Genomic DNA, 20,188 nt, shown 5'->3' with positions numbered 1-20,188 from the left:
CTCCCTGGCAGAGCATGAGACTCACAAAGTCCTTGATCAGAGTAAACATTCTGGCCAGCAACTAAAAACATCGGTCTTATCAGCACTGTTCCCAGGCCAAAAGTCAAAAACACAGCGCTGCACCAGCTACTAAGAAGGAGAAAAATAACTGCTACTGCTGAACCCAGGACACTGAATAAAGTACCTTAGTGCATTTGTAAAATTTTATTGCTTAAGCAGTTTTTGATGCATTGTTAAAAGAAGCTCATTCAGTATATTTAGTGCAGTCAATTGGATTAAAATTTATGCTGCAACCTATCAGAGTACTCTAAAATCATAAATAAAAATAAGGACAGTGCAAAACAACAGCAGGAAAAGAAGCTTTAAAACCAGAAAGCCTTAGAAGTTATTTTAATTTAACCAGTGATACTCTGTAAAGCAAGAACATACTACAGGTCATGGTAAATCAAGCAGAAATCTATGCTTTGCCTGACCCTATTGAAATAAGTGCTCATTAGACTGAGAAGAAGGTAAATTTACTGATAAAGAATGCACCAAACCGTTTCCGTACTCCAGTGCCTTCATTTGACCCTTAAAAACCAGCAAGTGTTCAGTGTTAGGGCTGGGGACCTTATGGGTAGCAACAGAAATCACAATGTTCCTCAAATGCATGAAGAAGGTGGTTACTTAGTCTTGCAAACACTACTAATGGATTCGTTGGACATATGAGCGCTCTCAGGATCCTGACAAAGCATGTGAGCTGGATTTGCATGCTGCCAGATATGTGCTTATGGCAATGACGCAGTTTAGTGCACACATGCAGGTTTCAAAATGGAGCTGATCAGAGATATCTGTACAAGACACAAACTTGCATAATAAAGAAACAAAAAATATGCATTGCATTAAAGAATTGAAAGGAGAAATTTCTAGTGTTAAGGCCTCATCACTACTGACTTAGCCTTGCTAACATTCAATTAGGAAAAAGTAATTTCATAACTCTGTTTTTAGAGTATTATAAAGTCTGCCCTTGGGAGTTAAGTAGGGAAGTGGTAGTGAAAGTACTGTTTGCATGAGCCTTGGAACAATTGCTTTACTCTGGGTAGATGCAAGAGAAAAAGAAACAGTCTGGAAGAAGAGAGGGAGGAAAAAAGCAGTCTGAGTAGAACAGGGAGCAGAAGAGAGACAAAGCCAGCAGCCAGGGAAGCCTGAAGTAGTGATCTGCAGTGACACAATGTTCTGTACTACTTTAAGGGTAACAAAAGTAGAACAGTTTTTGTACATAGTTTTCATAGTACATTTTAAAAACTTTCAGATGAGTAATTAAAATGTGCTGAGTGTAAAGCAGGCCAAGGTGTAGAGATGGGTCATCTCTGCTGCTGATGTGAATCATGGTAATGTGACAGCCTCCTCAGGATCCCTGTCCACACTGGCAGGGGCTACTTAACTTGCTTATCTGTGAGCTTGCTACCGTAATTTGTGTAATAAATGTTTTAGAGGCCAGTTGTTTGTCTACTGTTTTCATGGAAAAATGGCATTAAAAACTAGCTTTTAAAAGCAACTTAATCTTTGTTACCCAAAGTAAAAAATTTCTTAGTTTGGAACCATTTTACTTATTTTGCCAATAACTAAAATTCTTCCAGTTGAAATTGTTACTAGATTTACCAAATAGCATAATTCTTACATACTTAGTGCAAAAAGGTAATGAAAGCTTCAGACTGGTTATTTTTCCATTTATCCAGAAATCCTATTTTGCATGCTGCTTACTTACAAATCACCTTCTCTGTTGCCTTGGTAATTTGAATGTCTGGGTACTTGGTGGTGATATGTGACAGAAAATTTGGTTGCTGACATTGTAACTTGCATGCTGTGCTGATATCAGACAACAAAGCCCAAACAGTTCTTAGTCTCCCGGCCTTTCTGCTCACTTGGATTGCTTGGCAGATCTGTGATTATGAACTGTTAAAGCAGGTGTAGATTTTACTTAGCTTTGGACTCTGCCTTAGAAGCAGGCTCAGAGACATGGAACAGCTTACAGTGTGGGGAGTGAAATGCTCCAAAGTTCAGAAGATAATCTTCAGACTGTTATCAAGAACTTACAGTTTATGGTCTAGAGATCTTGGTCTAAATAATTTGAGAGTCATTTTGTTTGGCTGGAATTAATTTATCACTGATGTAGTCTCTTGTAGGCTTATAATTTTGTTAATTTTTAACTAGAAATAATGATTGAACAGGGCACTATTTCTTTATTTTGCCCTAAGCTTTGCTTGGTCAACTTTGGTTTCGAAAAATCTAAATATAAGTAAATGGACTGACAGAATTACTGGTAAGAGTGAAGGATTCACAGTAAATACATTGCTTTGTGCTTGCATTTCTGAACAGTGAAATTCCACAGTTGAAGCATTATTAATCAAATAAATAATTTGCTTTGAATTGTCTGGTCACTTTTATTCTGCCAGTGTACAAACTGTGTAATATTAACATTATTAGGGCTAATTCAAATGTATGAGATAATAGCAGGGGTTGAAGATTGCAAAGGGAAAAACATGAGCTATCAGTTTCTTTAAAATGGGTGGTTTTTAGAATAGAAACTGAAGTAACTTACTTTCCTGGTTACATGAACTATTTGAGATAGTTTTTTATATTTTTATGTATGTGTGCATACATATATATAAAATTTGTGCATATATATACACACATATAAAATTTATCTATACAGACTAATTTTTGGATTGGGCACAAGGAGAGTGTGAAATACTGTATGTTTCAGTCAGCGTGCAGTATCTCCCCACAAAAAAACCCCAAAACACTAACAAAAAAATAACACTTCCACAACCATCCGCTCCCCTGAATTTTAATGGCAGAGCCTTTAAAGTTTTATATGGTCCATGTATCTGTTAAGTAAGCTGCTGTTGACTTAAATGCAAGCCTTATGCTTAAATTTGAATCTGTGTATACTTACAAATGCATTTGTTGATAAACATCACTTATCAATGAACAAGAAATTTGAGAAAACAAAGACAGTTGCCGTTATATACTTATCAAGCAGCTGACCTTGCCTTCTGCCTGAATTCAGAAAAGCAAATACTTGCTCAGCCTGGCACAAAGAAGCAGTAAGTGTTGACTCTGACAATAAGGTTTTACTCACTCCCCTCTCCACAACAACCCCTCAGACCAGAAAAACAGTTAAGGAAGTGTAAAAGCAGTCAGTATTTGGGATACTCGATTTAAACAAAATAAACATGTACTGTGGGGTATTGTATTCTAAAATAAGGTTATGGGTATGATTAAACTCTCATTGACTGTACACCAGAATGTTGACAAGAATGTGATTTCGGTTTCCAATGACCTAGTACTTTTCCTTTCTGAAAGGAACTTGTAGAATATTATAAGCACCACTCTCTCAAAGAAGGCTTTCGAAGTTTGGATACTACTCTTCAATTTCCCTACAAAGAACCTGAAAATTTGGTGGGACAAAGGAGTAACAGAACAGGTGGCAACTGTGAGTATTATAAATTTTTTTTATGTTATTTTCTATCATGTAAATATTAAAAGGACAAGGTACTTTGAACATCTTCATTTTCCGTTTTTGACATATAACCAATTAATATGGTAATGCTTTTAGCTAGGATTTTTTGAAGCAGGTTCAGATCTGCCAGGACATTTATAAACATGTCTAGCAAGTTTGTCTTGCTGCCAAACTTAAAATCTCCCTGATAGTCAAAAATCTATTAAGAATGCTGGTGAAAGATTAAATTGCATCCTGCCTAGGCTTTTTTGAGACATTTGCATGCATGCAGCTACAAGCGTTAATAATATCTGTGACAATTTCTAATCCTTAAAAAAGGATTTAAATATATCAGTTGTGTAGAGTAGCCTTATGCAGTATCTTCTTAATAATATTGCATAAATTTCTCATAACCACCATTAGATTTACTGTATCATAATTATTTCTGTGCCTGCCTGTTAGCCTTATATGTTTATTACAGGCCTCTAAGCTTTGAAAGTTAATGAACTACTATACTGTAAATAACTGTTAAAAAGTTTTGAAGTTTAGAAATAAACTGAGAAGATCTAAAATGCACATGCTATTCTTAATGCATTATGACTTAGGTTGATGTTAGCATGATTTTTAGGACATGTACAAGTTCAGTGTTAATGGTAAAAACTACCACATGGCTGGTCTCTGGAAGGTATATAATGTTTCTGTCAAAGAGCAAATATTAGATTTGCCATTTTGCAGACAATGACTGTATCTTTGTACTGCAACAGATAATAAGAGGAAAGTAAAAATTAATGTGGATTTTAACAATATGAAGACTGCTGTAAAAGACCATAGGGTCTAGTCTAGTCTTTGTGATGATGAAGTTGGATGTGTTATTTTCATTTGCTGTGTTTGTGAGCTTTTGTTTACTTGCTTGCCTCCATTCCGTAACATTTCTATAACTTTGGAGACTTTCTTCTTCTCCTAATTAAAGTGAAGATAATTTAGGACAGATGAATGTAGGATACCAGTGTGTCTCTGTGCATTTCATTTACCCTGTCTCCATCTCTCATCTCCTCTTTATTCCTTCAACTTCTGTTTTCTTTCATTGCTTCCTAGGACTTCTCAGTTGACACCCTGCTATGCTGTATTTCAGTACATCTCCATTCTTGGTGAATTTTTCTGTCCCACGCGTTTTCCTCTTTAGCTTGCTATCTCATTCTGCCTCTTTTCTCCTCTTGTCATCTGTCATGCTTTCTTCATCCCTTGCCTCTTCATAGCATTTGAGGCCTTAACTCTTCAGAGGATATGCCTCTTCTTAGTTTGCTTTGCATTTATTTGAATTACTATTGACTGTAAGCAGAACCAATTTGTGTGTTGTTTTTCATTCTTAGGCCAATTAGAATCTATCTGTACTGTCCAGCAACTTATTAGTCTGCAAGAGTATTAGCCCATTTGTTTCATGCTTTACAGCATACAAGATTTATCTTCATTACCTTCATTACCTTCAGTCTGCATACAAAAGAAAGGAACACATCTCCTTTCACAAGATTTTATAGGTAGTATATGGAAGAGTAAGAGAAATAAGTCTGGGGTGCACTTACTTTAGTCAAGGGGATGAGAAAGCGCCTCTCTGCTGCCATAAATACCAGTCGTTTAAAGTTACAAGCTATGCTGGTGGGAACTGGCAGGTTTTGTCTTTGGCCAAACTGATCAAAAAGCCTCTCAATTTTCAAGTGCCTCATATAAAATCTAATAGATTTCTACAATTCTGCTAGCCTACCTCTATAGTCTCTGGATGACACTTTCGTTTAATGGGTTTGACAGTTTTTCTTTTAAGGTGTTAGCATGTCACCATGGGTGTGTCCCCATAGTTTTAAAGCTATCCTTTTGCTTTTTACCAAGGTGATGTTGGAATAACTATATATCTAGGCTGTGTGAATCCTGCTGAGCTGAATTTGAACAGAAGTTGGTAAACATTAGGCTGTAGTTTTGTTTCGTAGCGGAAACAACTCATGGGGCAGAGTTAGACACTGAGTTGACTTCACAACCCTCAGTGAGAACTGCCACACAGTTGTGTTTTTGACCTCTTCAGGCTCCTTCTGAGTACAAGAAAAACAGTTGTTGAAAGGAAGCCAGAGAGGTCAGCTGACGAGAGAGAGGGGCTCTTTAGCTTTTTTTCTAGCTTAACAGCAGCTACTCAGTGTCACATTCAGCATATCTTTAACAAGCTCAGGGCTGAAAACAGTGAATGCAATGGATTTGGGCAGTTTGAAGCTGATTTCAAGGAGGTTTTGGGTTTCAACTCAGTTTTTTGCACTATACTGCTCACATGACTGTATCCGTATTTTTTAATGAGATCATCTTCTCAAAAGACATCAGTTTCTTATTGAAAGCAGCTGTTCTTTAGCCTATATAATTGACAGAATAAACGTACTTCTAAAAACCATAAATTGAACCACTGTAGACTTTGACAGAGTTGTATCATTCTCTCCTGCCAAAATCTTTGTGCTGCTGTGAAATTGAACAGCAGTACCAAAATCCACTTTCTAGAATAACGTGAGGATTATATTAATGTTTTGTAATTGTCATGTTTTTCATTTACCAATCAAAGGAAAGAAAATCAAGTAGCATTTCAGTTTACTTGTAGTTTCTGATATGAATCTTAATAAATCACCTTGAAACTTCTTAAATTTTCAGTGAATTTGGTTCTCCTTTCAGCAACTACTAGGTTTTTGGAACAAAAATTCATTTTATGAAGATATTTAACTTGAATTCCGCCTTTAATTAGAACTTTACTTTTTAGTTTCCTGGCCTTGAATAAGTCACCTACTCTATTCTGATATTTATTGTGCATTTTTAATGTGGCTGTAAAAGCTGTCAGACATTAAGCTTTTTCAATATAGAAATTTAATGTAATTATGAACATATTCTGGGAAATGGGTACATTTGTTCTTAATTTTCCAGTCTTAGGCTTTTCTAGACATAGTATGATCAAATTTTGTTCTGCTACACAGAAAAATAATAATTCTTACATTAGGGTGGTGATCGACCATTTAATGAAATAAAGACAAAAATGAAAGAAAAGTTGACATTCTTTTACAGAATAATTTTTGGCACTTAATTCCATTCTGCTGATGTGGAGCACAGTCGTACTGAGAAATGAGAGTCTTTATGAAATTTAGATTTTAATGTAACCTAAATCATGAAGCCAAATACTGAGTGACCAGTTTTCATCATCTGTGGACTAGGGACATTAATTATTTTATGTCATTCTACTCCTTAATGTATGAACTCTGCAAAAGCATCTGTTAATAGAGTAAAATAAAAAAAAATAAAGATATCACCCTGATCTTAAGGGAACCAAAAGAACCCCGCCTTTCTCCTTAAAAGCCAACAGCAAAAACCTTATCAGTGATGCTTAAAAATAGACTAGTTATCTGTAGAAGTCTATTAGGATTTCCTTGCCCAGATCGATTTAGTTGTCCAGAATTTCACACATAAAACCAAACCTCCAGTTATATCTGACAGAAAGATCTCAAAAAATTAGGATAATGTATACACAGGAAAGGATCAGCCACCCCCTGTACAGCACATAAGCTGTCTTTATACCTGCACACTGCCTTTACACTCTATCATTATGCTTCTGCAAAGGCAGTTACTTGTCTCTAAGAATGGGCACACTACTTTAGTCAAGTCGCCCTTTCGGTTTGTATAATACGTACACACACAGCTGTCACCTGGGGCTACTATTCTTAGTATAAAGGAGTACCTCAGGTTGCCTCATGCATTCTCAGGTGATCCATTTAGTATTACAGGCGGAGAAAAGAACATAATTGTGAAGGATCAGAAGGGAGTTCATAGTACTCAAGAGGCCCTGGAGAATGTTTCTTTTGTAGTACTTTGAGGTACTAACCTAAACTGCTGTTGGTTTGTGTTGTAGGATTTTTTTTATTATTATTATTTTTTAATAAATAACCCATTGCTTATGAACATTAAAATACAGCATTGGTCCTGTTTATTTTATTTATGCTGGTAGTTTCATTGTCACCAATGTATCTGTTCTCATCCAGGGAAGAGGCACAAAACTGTGTCATTACTTCCACCATGGATTCTTTGTTAATTCTTTGCATGAAATAGTCATCATTTCTGCAAATAGCCATTTTGAAGCAAAGTGATTTTGTTTCATGTGTAGTCACAAGAATAAATTCAGGCAAGCAGCCATATGTGATGTATACAACCTGATAAAATTTTAAGGAACACTTTTGGTTAGTAATTATAGGTATTATTAGGCATAATTTAAATGCTACTTTCATCATTTCTCTGTTTGAGGATGGACTTCCCTTTCCAAATCATAGCTGGGAGCAAAGATTCCAACTTCATTACCTCTTCAAAAGAGGGACAAAATATGAGAACATGTCAACAAACTGTAGTTACATTTGAAGTTATTTTAGTTCATTTGATCTAATTTTGTTTTTTAAAAATATGTTGACTCTAGATTTGTTTGTGCTCGAGTCCACCTCAGACTTTTCATCTATGGGAGCTGTTACAGGGGTTAGGATGATGTGCTCGTTCTGCATAGGCCAAACTTATTTTTTTTTTTCCTGGCTCAGGGGTTTTCTCTCAAGTCAGGAAAAACTGCAAAGATAAGCAATACTGTTTGGGCCTTAGAGGATGTAGTTTAGTTGTGGGATTCCTATTGATGTTATTAATTGCCAGGGCAAAATAAATAGATTTTCCCATGCATGTTATAAGACCCTAATTCAACTGGTACTTAAACTATATTCCTAATTAAGGGTGTGTGATTCATATTCCTGGGCTCAAGATGAATTCTTTCCTATGTACAAGTTCCCGCTTTTGTACTGCTAAGAAGTGAGACACACAAAATCAAAGAAGAAAAAAATTATCTGTTAGATCTGAAAATATTTGCAGGAGTCTGCAGTTTTAATTTGCTTCTCTGAAACCCTGAATGTGGGTATCTTCTTTCTACTTTACTCTTTGAAAAATGCAATTGTTAAAAATTAAATCATAGATCCAAATTTTCTAGTTATTATAGTCAATTTCCTTCCAGACATCCTTAGTAGGGAACCTTAGTTTCCTTATTATCAATGAATTATATAGTTAAAAACCTATTGCTTAAATCTTGTGCCAATATTTCAATGTTCTTTTGCTTTTCTCTTTTTCTCTTTCTTTCTCTAAGCCCCTTCTTTGTTCTGTGGGTTTTCTTTTGTAACTCCTCCAGACTACAGCTTTGTTCCCCCTTCTTCCACTCCTTTCTGGTCAGGTACTGCTTTATTGCTTTTATATTTCTTCTAAATTTGTTTCTGTTGTTTCTGTGTACAGCAAGTGAGGGAAGGGACGAATCTAATACTGTAGTTCTTCCCAGACTCCAAAACCTGAGTTATTACATGTTATTCTTGGAGTGTAACAAAAATTAAGCTCTTAAACTTTTGAAAAGTGGATATTGCAATAAGCAGTTTGAATAGGTGTTGCAAAGCTCAATAGTCACAGCAGATTCAATTAATGACCACTTAATCACATAGTGTTAATTTGCTACCTAGTTGATATCTATAAGCTATATGTATTTTAATGTATTTGCTCAAATGCACAAACCTGAAGATTTCATTGCTCGTAGACAATTAATATATTCGTCCCATCCCTGCAGTGAACTATACTGCAGCAGCATCTTAGAATGCAATAGCTTTTTTTTTTTTTTTTTTTTGTAGAAAATGCTTTCTTTAAATTCTATATTAACACTGTTAACTAATTTTACCCATCTGCTTTCTAAATACTGTTTCTTTTATTCTCATTTAACCATCTTTGGCTTTAATAGATGCAAATATTTTAAATTAAGAGACTGCGTAAAAATGCTTCAAGTGGTAGCAGTTGTAGTCTTGGTGCATCAGTATGTCTATGACTTGCTCTGTGTTCAAAGCGGTGAACTGCACTGCTGGACAACTCAAGAAGAATTTTGCTAGTAGGAAGCTGAATGCCTTTCAGGAGCATATTGAAGTGTTACTACTGTTGGGAATGCAGCATTCACTCAGGTTACGTTGACACAACTCTGTGTACAGGGGGTGGAGAATGAGTTTGTGCAAATTGGGATTGGGGCTGGCTTTTGCACTAGGTAAAGGGAGCTGTCTAGCATGCATGAATGTGGGTGTAATCGTAATCAAGATCTGAGTGGGCAGTAAGTTTTACACCTGCCCCACAGAAGTCGTCCAAACTGTTTAGTGCTCAGAGATGGTTTTTTTAGGTTTTCTATGGTTTCTTGAAGGGGAAAGGACGTAGGTAGCAGCTCAGTAGTAGAATGGCTAGTGTGCTTTCTTGTGCTGAGAGTATCTCTAAAGAGCTCTTCCTCAATTTATCCCAGGGATTTAAATCTCAATGTCCTAAAGTGCTGCTGAATGTTTTGCCCCTCAGTTGTTCACTGTTCTGTAGTCTGTTTCTTCCATTTCTATCTCTTTATGTACAGATTTTTTCGTGCAGATACTTTTCCTTTGTTTCAGTAGTCAAAACATTGATGGAGAATTCAAGCTTTAAGGCATTCTTCCAGTTGACATATAAAGGGGCACATCTGTAGAAAAGATGAATAGAATGCTGTTATAGCTGTTCACTCTGTGGTCATGACATTCAGTGGAATTTCTGAAGCACTCACCTCATTTGAATCAAAGAACACAAGGGAGTTAAGTTCTCGCTCTTGTTTGTAGGTAAATACTGTGTATTCCTATCCTTTTGGGTGAGGATAGAAGATGACCTTTTACATATAGCTGCACAGTAGTTGATTGTAAGGTCCATTGTTAGTGAAACTGATATCTATTCCATGAAAACACGTTCCATCTGTTCCATGGTGAAGTGGCCTACAGTAATAGAGCAGCAAACAAGACTCAGTATTACTTTAAGCCTATCACACATTCCATATATTCCCAATATGGAGTCAACAAATTATATTTATATTCCTTTTTTCCTGTGAAAAACTGCTTTATCAGAAATTCTGAAGTAACCATAACAGAAAGCAAGGATTCAATTACTTGCATTCCGCAATAAACTGTATAAAGTATTGCTTTATACAAGTACAAAATATTAAAGGAAAATGTTGATTAGTAATTCTTAATTTAAGAATTACTTAAATGTAAGCTTATCTACCTTTTTGAATGGGATTGCATTATAGGCTACATTACTTCATATGTTCTGAGTAAAACCAGGTTTTTTTTTTATTTTTTTAATAGCCAAATAACTTGCTTATGAAAGTGAACAAATTCTTATTTCATGATATCGGATACTTTCTTCAAAAGGATCTTCAAAGCTGGCTTAGTTCTGCTGATATGGAATTTGGTAGCACAGGAGAAGGGTTAAGCTGACTACTGGCCACTACTGGAGGTACTGCCCATGCATGTGTAGTAGAACTGAGGTTTGGTTAAAGAGTGCAAGTGAATGCACAATTACTTTAAGGAGCATGGAAACAAATACACAAGAGCAACCCTTAGGGGATATGGCTGAAGAATTATGAGAAGGCCATACCACAGGGAGAAAGAAAAAACTGTTTACAGCTTTTAAAATGATCCATTGACCCTTGTGGAATTTAAGCACAGGCAGAAACGTTGATCTAGACCAGCTTCGTGTGATCACATGAGGCCTCTTATTTGCATCCCAGTTCCTTCATCAGTGGCCCAGACTAGTATTGAAATTCATTTGCAGCACATCTATCTCTCTGTCAATGGGAAACTTTTCCAACAAATTCTAGTGTAAATCAAAGCTAGCTATAGTTCCTTGTCTTTTTTTTCTCCTGCTAGGTTAAGGCAAAGTGTATTTTTCTCATTCCCAACTACATTTTTTATTCACCTCCCTGAGATTTCTCACTGTTTCCTGTTAATCCTCTGAGTATCTCCCTCCTAATACACAAGGTTTATTTATCACTGCTTTTTCAGTAGTTTATTTTCTTTTTTTCTCACTTTCTGTTTTTTCCCCTCTTTAATTTCTCATTCACATTCTCCTGTTGGGCACTTTCTTTACATCATTCTCTGCTGTTAATGCCATTCTCTCATTCTCTCTGTAGCTGTCCTCTCTCTCATTCACTCAGTGTTTGTTCTCTCTCTCATCTCTACAGAAGTTCTTTCCAAATGCTGTTGTTCCTCAAGTTTCATTTATCTTGGGAGAGCTCTGATTGGAAATTCAGTCTCTACTAAAGTTGGTTTTGTGACTGTGTCACCAGACATTTTTTCCAAAATTAGGACTGTCATTTTCCTGTATTCCACCACTTCCTTTTATACATTTCCTATCATGATGTCTCTTAATTTTCTGGATTTATTTTGCTCCTTTCTCCTTTTCCTCTTGGGCTTCACAACTTGAAAAAGATTTGAAGTCCTCCTTTCCCCCAGATCTTCCCCAATTTCTTTTTCTATCCTAATTTTCCTCAGTATTTTGTCTCTTACTAATATTCCATGCGTTTCTTCCTTCCTTAGTACTTTTCTTGTGTGTTTTCCCAATTTTTTCATCTTCGCCTCATGTAATCTTTCTTGCCGCTTTACCTCCTTTCTAGAATCTGAAATAATACCCTCTTCCGCAGAATCACTCCTTCCATCCTCTGATGCTTCCCTGAATCTGCCAGTGATATTGCTGCACACTTATAAGTGGTGACTGATCTTACAATCAGTAGCTGCTTTTTTTGTTTGTGTTGGTTTTGTTGTCTTTTCTTTCTCCAAAACAATTGCTGCCCATGATGTGCTCTTTTCCGTGCTCTTTTCCTGCAATGCTGATGAGTATAGGACGTAACATTCATGTCAGGATCTAAACAAGTAGCACTTGCATCTGACTTGCTTTGAGGGGAAAAAGTATGTTTGAACTTTAATATTATATCACCTAAAATTTTATGACAAATGAAAGCAATGAGATGCTGTTTCTTTTATATGGCATCCTGTACATCCTTTCAAGTATCTGATAAGCATAGTCCAGATAAGTAGCCTGATGTGTTAGAATAAACTTTTAATGGCATAATATAAAGAGGGCATAATCTGTCTTCAAACCAGTTTTTTAGGTATTCCATTTTTGTGATATATCTAATAATATTTTGAGCATAGTATTTTTCATTTTAAAATAAATTATTTGTATTATATCTATAAGATAAAAATACTGGGGTATATAATGATTTTCATATATTCAATATGATTATGCAAAAGCCTCTGTTTTATGAAATGTCCCCAGTGAGGTCAGAAGAAATCTTAAATACAAACAGAGCTGAAACTGTAAAGATTTTCTAGCTCATGCCATGTTCTGTGTTCCTGGTTTGAATTAAAGGCAACTAGCTATATACTTTTAGTGTTACATCACTGAAGGTATTGCTAAAACTAAAATCTTAACTGTTCAAGTCCAAGATCTTTACTTCTGAGGTGCCATGCCCGCTTGCCTCTCATTGGAAGATTCAGGGATTTCTTTTGCAACTTTGGACATTCTGTAGCAGGGTTGAAAACATAATTTCCCAGAAATTGGGAGTAGGGGGTTGGTTTTTGAAATTAACCTTTTTTTTTTTTTTTTTTTTTTTTTTTTTTTGTGATTTACAGAACAAACTCGTGGAAAGAGTAGATTTACATCAGCCAATGTTAATGCAGGCTGTAGCACATGATCCATACAAATTTCTTGTGGAAACTCTTTACTTTTTTTGCTCATGCTGATGTTAGCTTACAGTTATAAGTGCATTAATATTTAACTTGGAGTTGTTTTTGAAAGAACAGCACCTCATTGTGTTTGTTTTGCTTCATTAGAGGTTTAAAGTTAAATCAACTGTCAATGCTAATAATTCTTTTGGAAAGAAGCTAGTGACCTGTAAAGTATGTTGCTGCATGTAACTGGCAACAAGTTTTATTATGAAGCAAAAAAATACAATAATTGTGAACATATTCAGCAATTTTGGGGTAGGAGATTTAATTTCCTTTTCATGTAGTTTAATTCTTCCCTAAAAATAAAAGGACTATTGAAAAAATAACATAAAATGCCTTCAACTTTTGCATCATTCACCCATGTTTGAACCTTTATCTGTTTAGTGCAGATGTTTTCATATTTGCATAAAAATGACAGTGTATGTTGTTGTGAAATCATTGTTTTATATTTTACAATACTGCTGTCTACATTATTTTGGTAGCCTTCAATTTACAAACCCTAATAATATCAACATCTGTTTCATTCCAGTGCTAAGCCCAAAGGTGATAGGCATTGCCATTGCCAGGTATGATTTCTGTGCAAGAGACATGAGAGAACTATCCTTGCTGAAAGGGGATGTTGTAAAAATTTATACCAAGATGAGTGCGAATGGCTGGTGGAGAGGTGAAGTAAATGGAAGGGTAAGGTTGATTTTTTTCCTTTGTCTTATTTCTGCCTTCACTGAGTGATTTTGTGGAAAAAAACAAATAATAAAAAAAAATAAGGTGTGTTCCTAAATTATAAACCTTCTTTGTATATTGAAAGTCACAAGATAGAACATGTTCTCATCCTCATTTCATACAAGCCAGGCAGAATTCTTGCCAGGCAGCTTTCCTGGCATCTAAATTAATTAGTTATTTAATGTGAACTACCAGGCTGAATATTTTGGCAGGATAATATGGTTGGAAAATAACCTGGATTAATAGTGGAGGTACAGCTGAACTTTTTTGAACTGTGTTGCTCTGTACTTGGGGTCAAAAGCTCAGGTTTCTCGTGTTGTAAAAGTCTGTTTAGCAGTTTAACACAGAATGATTTCCACACCTTTCTGCCAGACTAGTATGTATTGGAATCAGCCACCTTTTTATAGGAGGCTGCTTCTTTGGTCTCAAAGAATGTGGCTCATAGGAAGTGGCATATTTAGCAAGTATTTGCACAAAGTCACTTCACACTGCACTCTAAGACTTGTGTGGAAGTGAGGTTTCAGTTTTGATTTCTAAAGGCTGTATTGTTTTAATCTTAGTATGTTGCTCTTTAATGCAGATTGGTCAGAAGTATTTGAGGCTACTGTTTCTATGTCTAAAGGGCAGAGATGCAGGGTCAAGGAATGCAAGGTGGAAGAAAGCTGGAAATTCAAGTTGAAAGTCCTTCTGAAACCGATGTCCAGATTTACTGCTTTATGCAATTAGAAGAACTTTTTTTATGTACAGGAGCCTGGCTATGATCTAAAAAGTCAACTAGACAAGAAGTGGGGAAGCATAAGTAGTGGTCATTCTATATATACATTTTACACCTGAAGAAAACAGAGCATCTCATTCTAATGCAACTACCCACATACTAAAGGATGCCCTGTTGTACGCCAGCATTCTTTCTGATAGCTTTCACCACCTGGACTTGAGATCATAAGCTTGCTTCTGGAAATATTTTGGCAAAGGAGTCTCAACCAAAATTTATGCAGTTCCTCCTTCCAGTAGCTGTCTAGGTTTAGTTTTCAGGTCTTTCATGAGTGTTAAATTGACTTAGGTATAAGGAAGGGTGAGTGAAAAACCTCAAGCAAATAGAGAAGACAAGAAGAAAGACATGATAATGTGTCCCTTTATGTCTCATATAATCCTTATTTGATACATAATTAATTTCAGAATGGAGATAATATTGTAACTTATGAAGTATAAAAAACTGCACTCTGTCTTCCAGTTTTGTCATATTTAAAACTCCTCTTGGTGGCAATGGAATTTAACTTCAAGTAATGCAATCAAATTAGTCACTATTTGCTTCGTAAGAGGATTCCCTGGACCTGAGTGAAGCCTGTTAAATATTTAACTGCTCATTCAAAAAACAGAAGCATCTTTCCTGTAGTAAAACTACTGCTTCTGTCATTTCTAGATGTCTTTCTGAATGCTTAAGACTTCCAATTTGGGCATATTTTGGGCAGGGGATATAGAGTTGTGGGGGTTGTGTGTGTGTTTAGTCTCCAGATCATCATACCTGCAAGTTATTCCTTTATTTAGGGTACTGACCTGTAGCAGGTCGGTCAAGTTTATCTTTGTAATCCTATTTGTTTATTTACTTGACATGCCCATCGTTGTTTTGCCTAGTTCAGCCACTTCTTTAAAAAGAAAAGAAAAAATGCATCTCATGTATTATTTTGTTCTGCTTTTCTCTTTTTTAGGTGGGCTGGTTTCCATCAACTTATGTAGAAGAGGATGAATGAATTAAAAATTTTCCTCTGCTGACCAGCAGTTTCAGGGACTGTAAAAATCTAATATGTTCAAAATATTATTGGTCTTGTTAAGTATTTAAAGAGCAGCATTTTTTGTCTGTCTGAACCTTACAGTCTTAATGTTATAGCCTTGCCCAGAGCTGTGCAAGAAACAACCTGCTGGTTTGCCATCACTGGGGATCAGTACAAAGTCCAACCCTTACCTTCCTGCAAGATCTCTGGAAAACAAATTTCTTTATGCTCCTTTTCATTTCACCCTGGTACTACACCATGAAATACTAGCTATGGCTGAATATTTAATAAGTCTCTTTTCTTCTAGCTAACATCTGTGGTTGTATAAGAAGATGAAGGCTTATTATTCCTTATCACTGCATGCAGAAACCCGAGTTCAGTCATTCCATGTGGGTATAAAGTATAGTCAGTAGACTTGTCTTGAAACATCAAACTACTTTACTTTATCATCTTACAAACAGTTTTACACTCACAAAAATGTTCTGAAGGAAATACGTAATAAACATGAATAGCATTAATGCATATATAATTAGTTGACTGACTACTTTGAGGTCCTGCCTAAATCTTCTACTAAACTGTTTAAAGACAACATCTTAAAAATATGTGATGATGATGTAGTATTGCTTAAAAAAGCATCCACAAGGTGGAATTATAGGATCCTTTCTTTGTTATCCCAAGTCCTTTTGTGTGAGTGTTTTTTTCATTTAAGCAGCTGACCCTAAAAGTGCACCTGAGGACTTTAAAACTCATGACAATATCAGTTTTAAAATTTTCAGTGCTAATATTAAATACTGTAAACCTGTTCTGTAAGAGAACATACTAATGCAAGATGATGTCACTTCTCATGAACAAAACTGTTTATCTTAACCTCTTGATTGATTCAGATAAACTTTGATGCTTTCAACTGCAAACTGTCTTTTCCTAGTTAGAAAGCAGTTTCTATCACCATCTGTGCTCTTATAAGGTAATGGAAAGGGAACTCGCAGACTTCTTTTTGCCCTTTTGTCTCTTGTTCCCTGGGATGTTAACAGCATTTCAATGACTGAGTGATCTTGTTACATTCTTAAGAACATCACCAAGGAAAAATATGTCTAGGTTAGCTAGCTTGAAATATCAGGCCATGTAAAGTAGTGTCCACCCCTTTGGGAGATAGTGTTTTGATATATTTATGCTGAGTCAGGTGCTGTAGTTATAAGCTAAAATAAACGTGGGTGATGTCTTCAGATGTGCAGTTTTGAATATTTAGATAATGTCTGACCTGAATTGAAAAATTCTAAGAAAAATGAAGGTCTTAAATGCATTTAATTTCTAGGGTAATGTAGACCAATCAAGAAAGCTAATTCATCCTGTCTCACATCCTCTGTTTTGCTTTTCCCCACTGTCTTTTCGCATAGGCGTCTTGCAATTAGGATGCATAGACACTGCACAATTTAACACTGCAATTTTTCCACTCTACAAGCAACATAATATCCACTATTTGTCCAACAGAGCAGAATCTGCCAGTACATATTTCAGATTCTTGTTGTCTGTCCCCTGTGTTCTTTGCTTCTTTCTGGCCTCCTGGCCTTCAGGAGGAACCAAAGCACAGCACAAGAATCCATTTAATCTCTGCAACCATTTTACCCATTTGCTACACCTAGCATACACTGCTGAGTGACCAGGTGAAGAGAGGATCTTCTAATTACAAATCCTCCACTTGTGAGATTCAGCTTTGCAGATGAAACTCTGCTGATGTTCTAACTTTTCAAAGATTTACCTCAAAATTTTGTATACTGTGAGTGTGTTGAGTCCATTACTTGATGGAATAATTGAGAGCATTTGTAAATATGTAGATTATGCATAAAACATATTTTGTAAATGATGTGTACAGCAGTGTAGACTATGGTATACTGTCTTTGATCATGTTTTGCCATGCAGTCTTGTTGTCTCTTGTGAGCTTGACCCTAAATTCCTTAAGTAGACAAAGTTGCTTCTTTCACAGTTTTGCCTGCTCAAGAAGGAGAGGAATAGGCTCTAGGCCTGTGAAGTGTTTAGTGCTTTGCTGTTGTATAGTTCTGGGAAGAGGCAGTTTAATTGAATATGAGTTGAGAAATATATCAGTCATTTTCAACAGCTTGGTTTTGGAATAATTTTGAGTAGTGTTTCCATCCTAAAGTTGCTGTAAAGCTTTTAAGCAATTCCTGAGTCCAGTAATCAGCCTTTAAGAAGAATGAAAGCCATAGCTAAACTTATTTTCTGGCATAAATCTACATATCATTGTCTGTGTTTAATGCCCTGTATTAATTGAGTTAATGCTGCATCTTAAGCTATATTTTGAGTACCAAAGACTTCCTAAATATTCTGGAGTGTCTCTTTCATGTGCTGCTTTTGCCTGTATGGAGGTTTTTTTGTCATGCAATAATGGAATTACAGTACTTTAATTTGTAGTATTTTGTAAATATGTTAAATATAATAAACTGGCTAATTTTTTGTTTAATGTTGTGTCAAAATGCGTAGTTGGTTAGTATGAATTTAGTGCTTCATTTGTCTAACCACCTCATTGTGAGCAGATGTTGGTAATGTTCGATTTTGGTTTCACAGCTTTGTATAATCCTTGTTTAGCTGTAAAACTGAGCTGTCAATATGAAAGGAATAGCATAGCTTTCCTTGAGAGCTTTTTATTGTTGGGATAACTTGCCTTCTGCCACATACAGGAAGGTGGTGGGGATTTTTGTTTGGATTTTCTTTTTTGTTTGGTTTGGTTGCTTTTTCTTTTTTTTTTTTTTTTTTTTGGGGGGGGGTTTATTGTTTTTTGGTTTTGTTTGTTTGTTTTTTGGGTTTTTGTATATATAGAGAACATTGTGGAATCAGTCATATTCTATTGACTTTTGTTTGTCAAAGATGATACTTCTGTTTTTTTGATTTAAAAGTTGTTCTTAAACATTCTTTTATATGTCATGTTTCATAGCAGTGTCTTTTTTCTTCCACATTCTGCTTTCTTCCTCTGTCATATGTGACTTAACTTACAAATTCAGGTTGAATTGAGCTCAAATCTGAAAATATAGTCTGTGTCTTAATTTCATGGGCTACTTGATAACCTTTTCATGGTGTTACCCAGTCATGCATTTTTAACAATATTTCATTATTAATATGTTTATAAAAACATTGCTGTACAGACGATTTAATTCAGCGAGGTCAATAATGATGCAATTGCAATGTTGTTTCATTGTGTTGCTTTTATTTTTTCAGTAGGAGAGATTATCTTGTGGAACTGTCCTAACAGATAATTATGAACCTTAATGAGTCATTTACACATCTCTACAGATGTAAGGCATAATTTTCCTGTCACCCATGAACATATCACATAACTAAGTCACACCTAATGTGAGATGCAAAAGTGTTTCTCAATTAAATTCTCCTGTTAATAATATCATACTCTGTCACAAATGTTCTCATTCCCCTTATATGCGAGAAGAGATGTGTGTCCTCTGATGGGTGAGAAACTGAGAAAGCACTGTAATTAGGGCATAAGAACCACTTGTGACTGTGTTCTGAATATTTTTTTTCAGTTGTAAGGCTTGGAAGCTTATTTGAAAATCTCAGCATGAAGAAAAAGAAAAAAGTCTAAGTTGAACAATGAACATTATGCCAATGGGTACCTTGCTCCTTTGCCTCACAGGCAAATTCTAGGTGCACTATAAAGGAGAAGAAAAGGTCAAATCTCAAGGTTTTAGCAGTTCATAAAGGTGAGAGAGGTGCTGTCTAGGAAAAAGCAGGGCTTGTTTATACAAAATACTCAGCTTCAGACGCAGGTTTTGTTCTGTTGACTTTGATGTTCAGTGCAAAAATATTTGTTTCTCTTTCCTGATCAATATTGCAAAACTTCAGAAAAAACTGCAGTGGCAGATACAATTTATGCACTAGCACTGTCATACAGTTTCACCAACTGTATTGACACAACAATAAATTAACTCTTGTCTCTTTGCTACAAACTGGGCTGCTGAGAGCCTTATATCAGTTTTATCTGAAATTCAAGTTGTTCTGTTCAGAGAGCACTGCTTATTCCATTTGAGTGACAGATGAAGCACTCCCTCCTCCCCATTTTATTGCTGAGCATGACATTATATGACATGGAGTATCTCTTCGGTGAGTTTGGGGACCTGGTTGTGTCCCCTACCAACTTCTAATCTCTGGGGGGCAGAGCACAGAGTGAGAAACAGAGAAGGCTAAAACATCAGGGTGTTGTCTGTGTATTTTTTGTCACAGGTGTAAAACACAGCACTGTAAGAGCTGGTGTGAAGGAAATTTAACACCGTCTTGACGAGGCCCAATACAGCAGGCGTAAAGGTAAAATGACAAGCAGAGATACTGTGTGTGTATGTAATGCATGGTGCTCTAGCAAGCCACAGCAATATCTGTTCTCATCAAATTCAGATAGAGTCATCACTGGCATACAACTTTGATTCTTGGAATGTGTTAATTTAAGAGAAAGAAGTTAATACATTCCCTCGCCTTTCTTGAAATGTGCCATGCAATTTTAACTCTTACCTAGATGTCCACTATTTGGGGAAGAGCAGTTTTGAGTAATTTAGCTTCATAAAGCTGTG

At 35.9% G+C, this 20,188-nt stretch overlaps 1 protein-coding gene across 2 annotated transcripts in view; it reads left to right on the top strand.

Annotated features, from left to right (window-relative positions):
- The window catches only part of VAV3 (vav guanine nucleotide exchange factor 3), a 165,295-nt gene extending 146,846 nt beyond the window's left edge, over window positions 1-18,449 (top strand). For both annotated transcript variants that reach the window (XM_080622914.1, XM_080622913.1), the window contains 3 exons: window positions 3,349-3,478; window positions 13,643-13,794; window positions 15,540-18,449. In XM_080622914.1, coding sequence (XP_080479040.1) covers window positions 3,349-3,478; window positions 13,643-13,794; window positions 15,540-15,581 — 324 coding nt within the window. In that variant the 3' untranslated portion in view covers window positions 15,582-18,449. The remainder of the gene's footprint in view (window positions 1-3,348; window positions 3,479-13,642; window positions 13,795-15,539) is intronic.
- Window positions 18,450-20,188: the final 1,739 nt, after the last annotated feature.

Source organism: Psittacula echo (genome assembly GCF_963264785.1).
Source record: "Psittacula echo genome assembly, chromosome: 7".
In the NCBI taxonomy this organism is placed as follows: domain Eukaryota; kingdom Metazoa; phylum Chordata; class Aves; order Psittaciformes; family Psittacidae; genus Psittacula; species Psittacula echo.
Note: the sequence above shows the minus strand (reverse complement) of the source record. Positions and strands in the feature narration are given on the sequence as shown.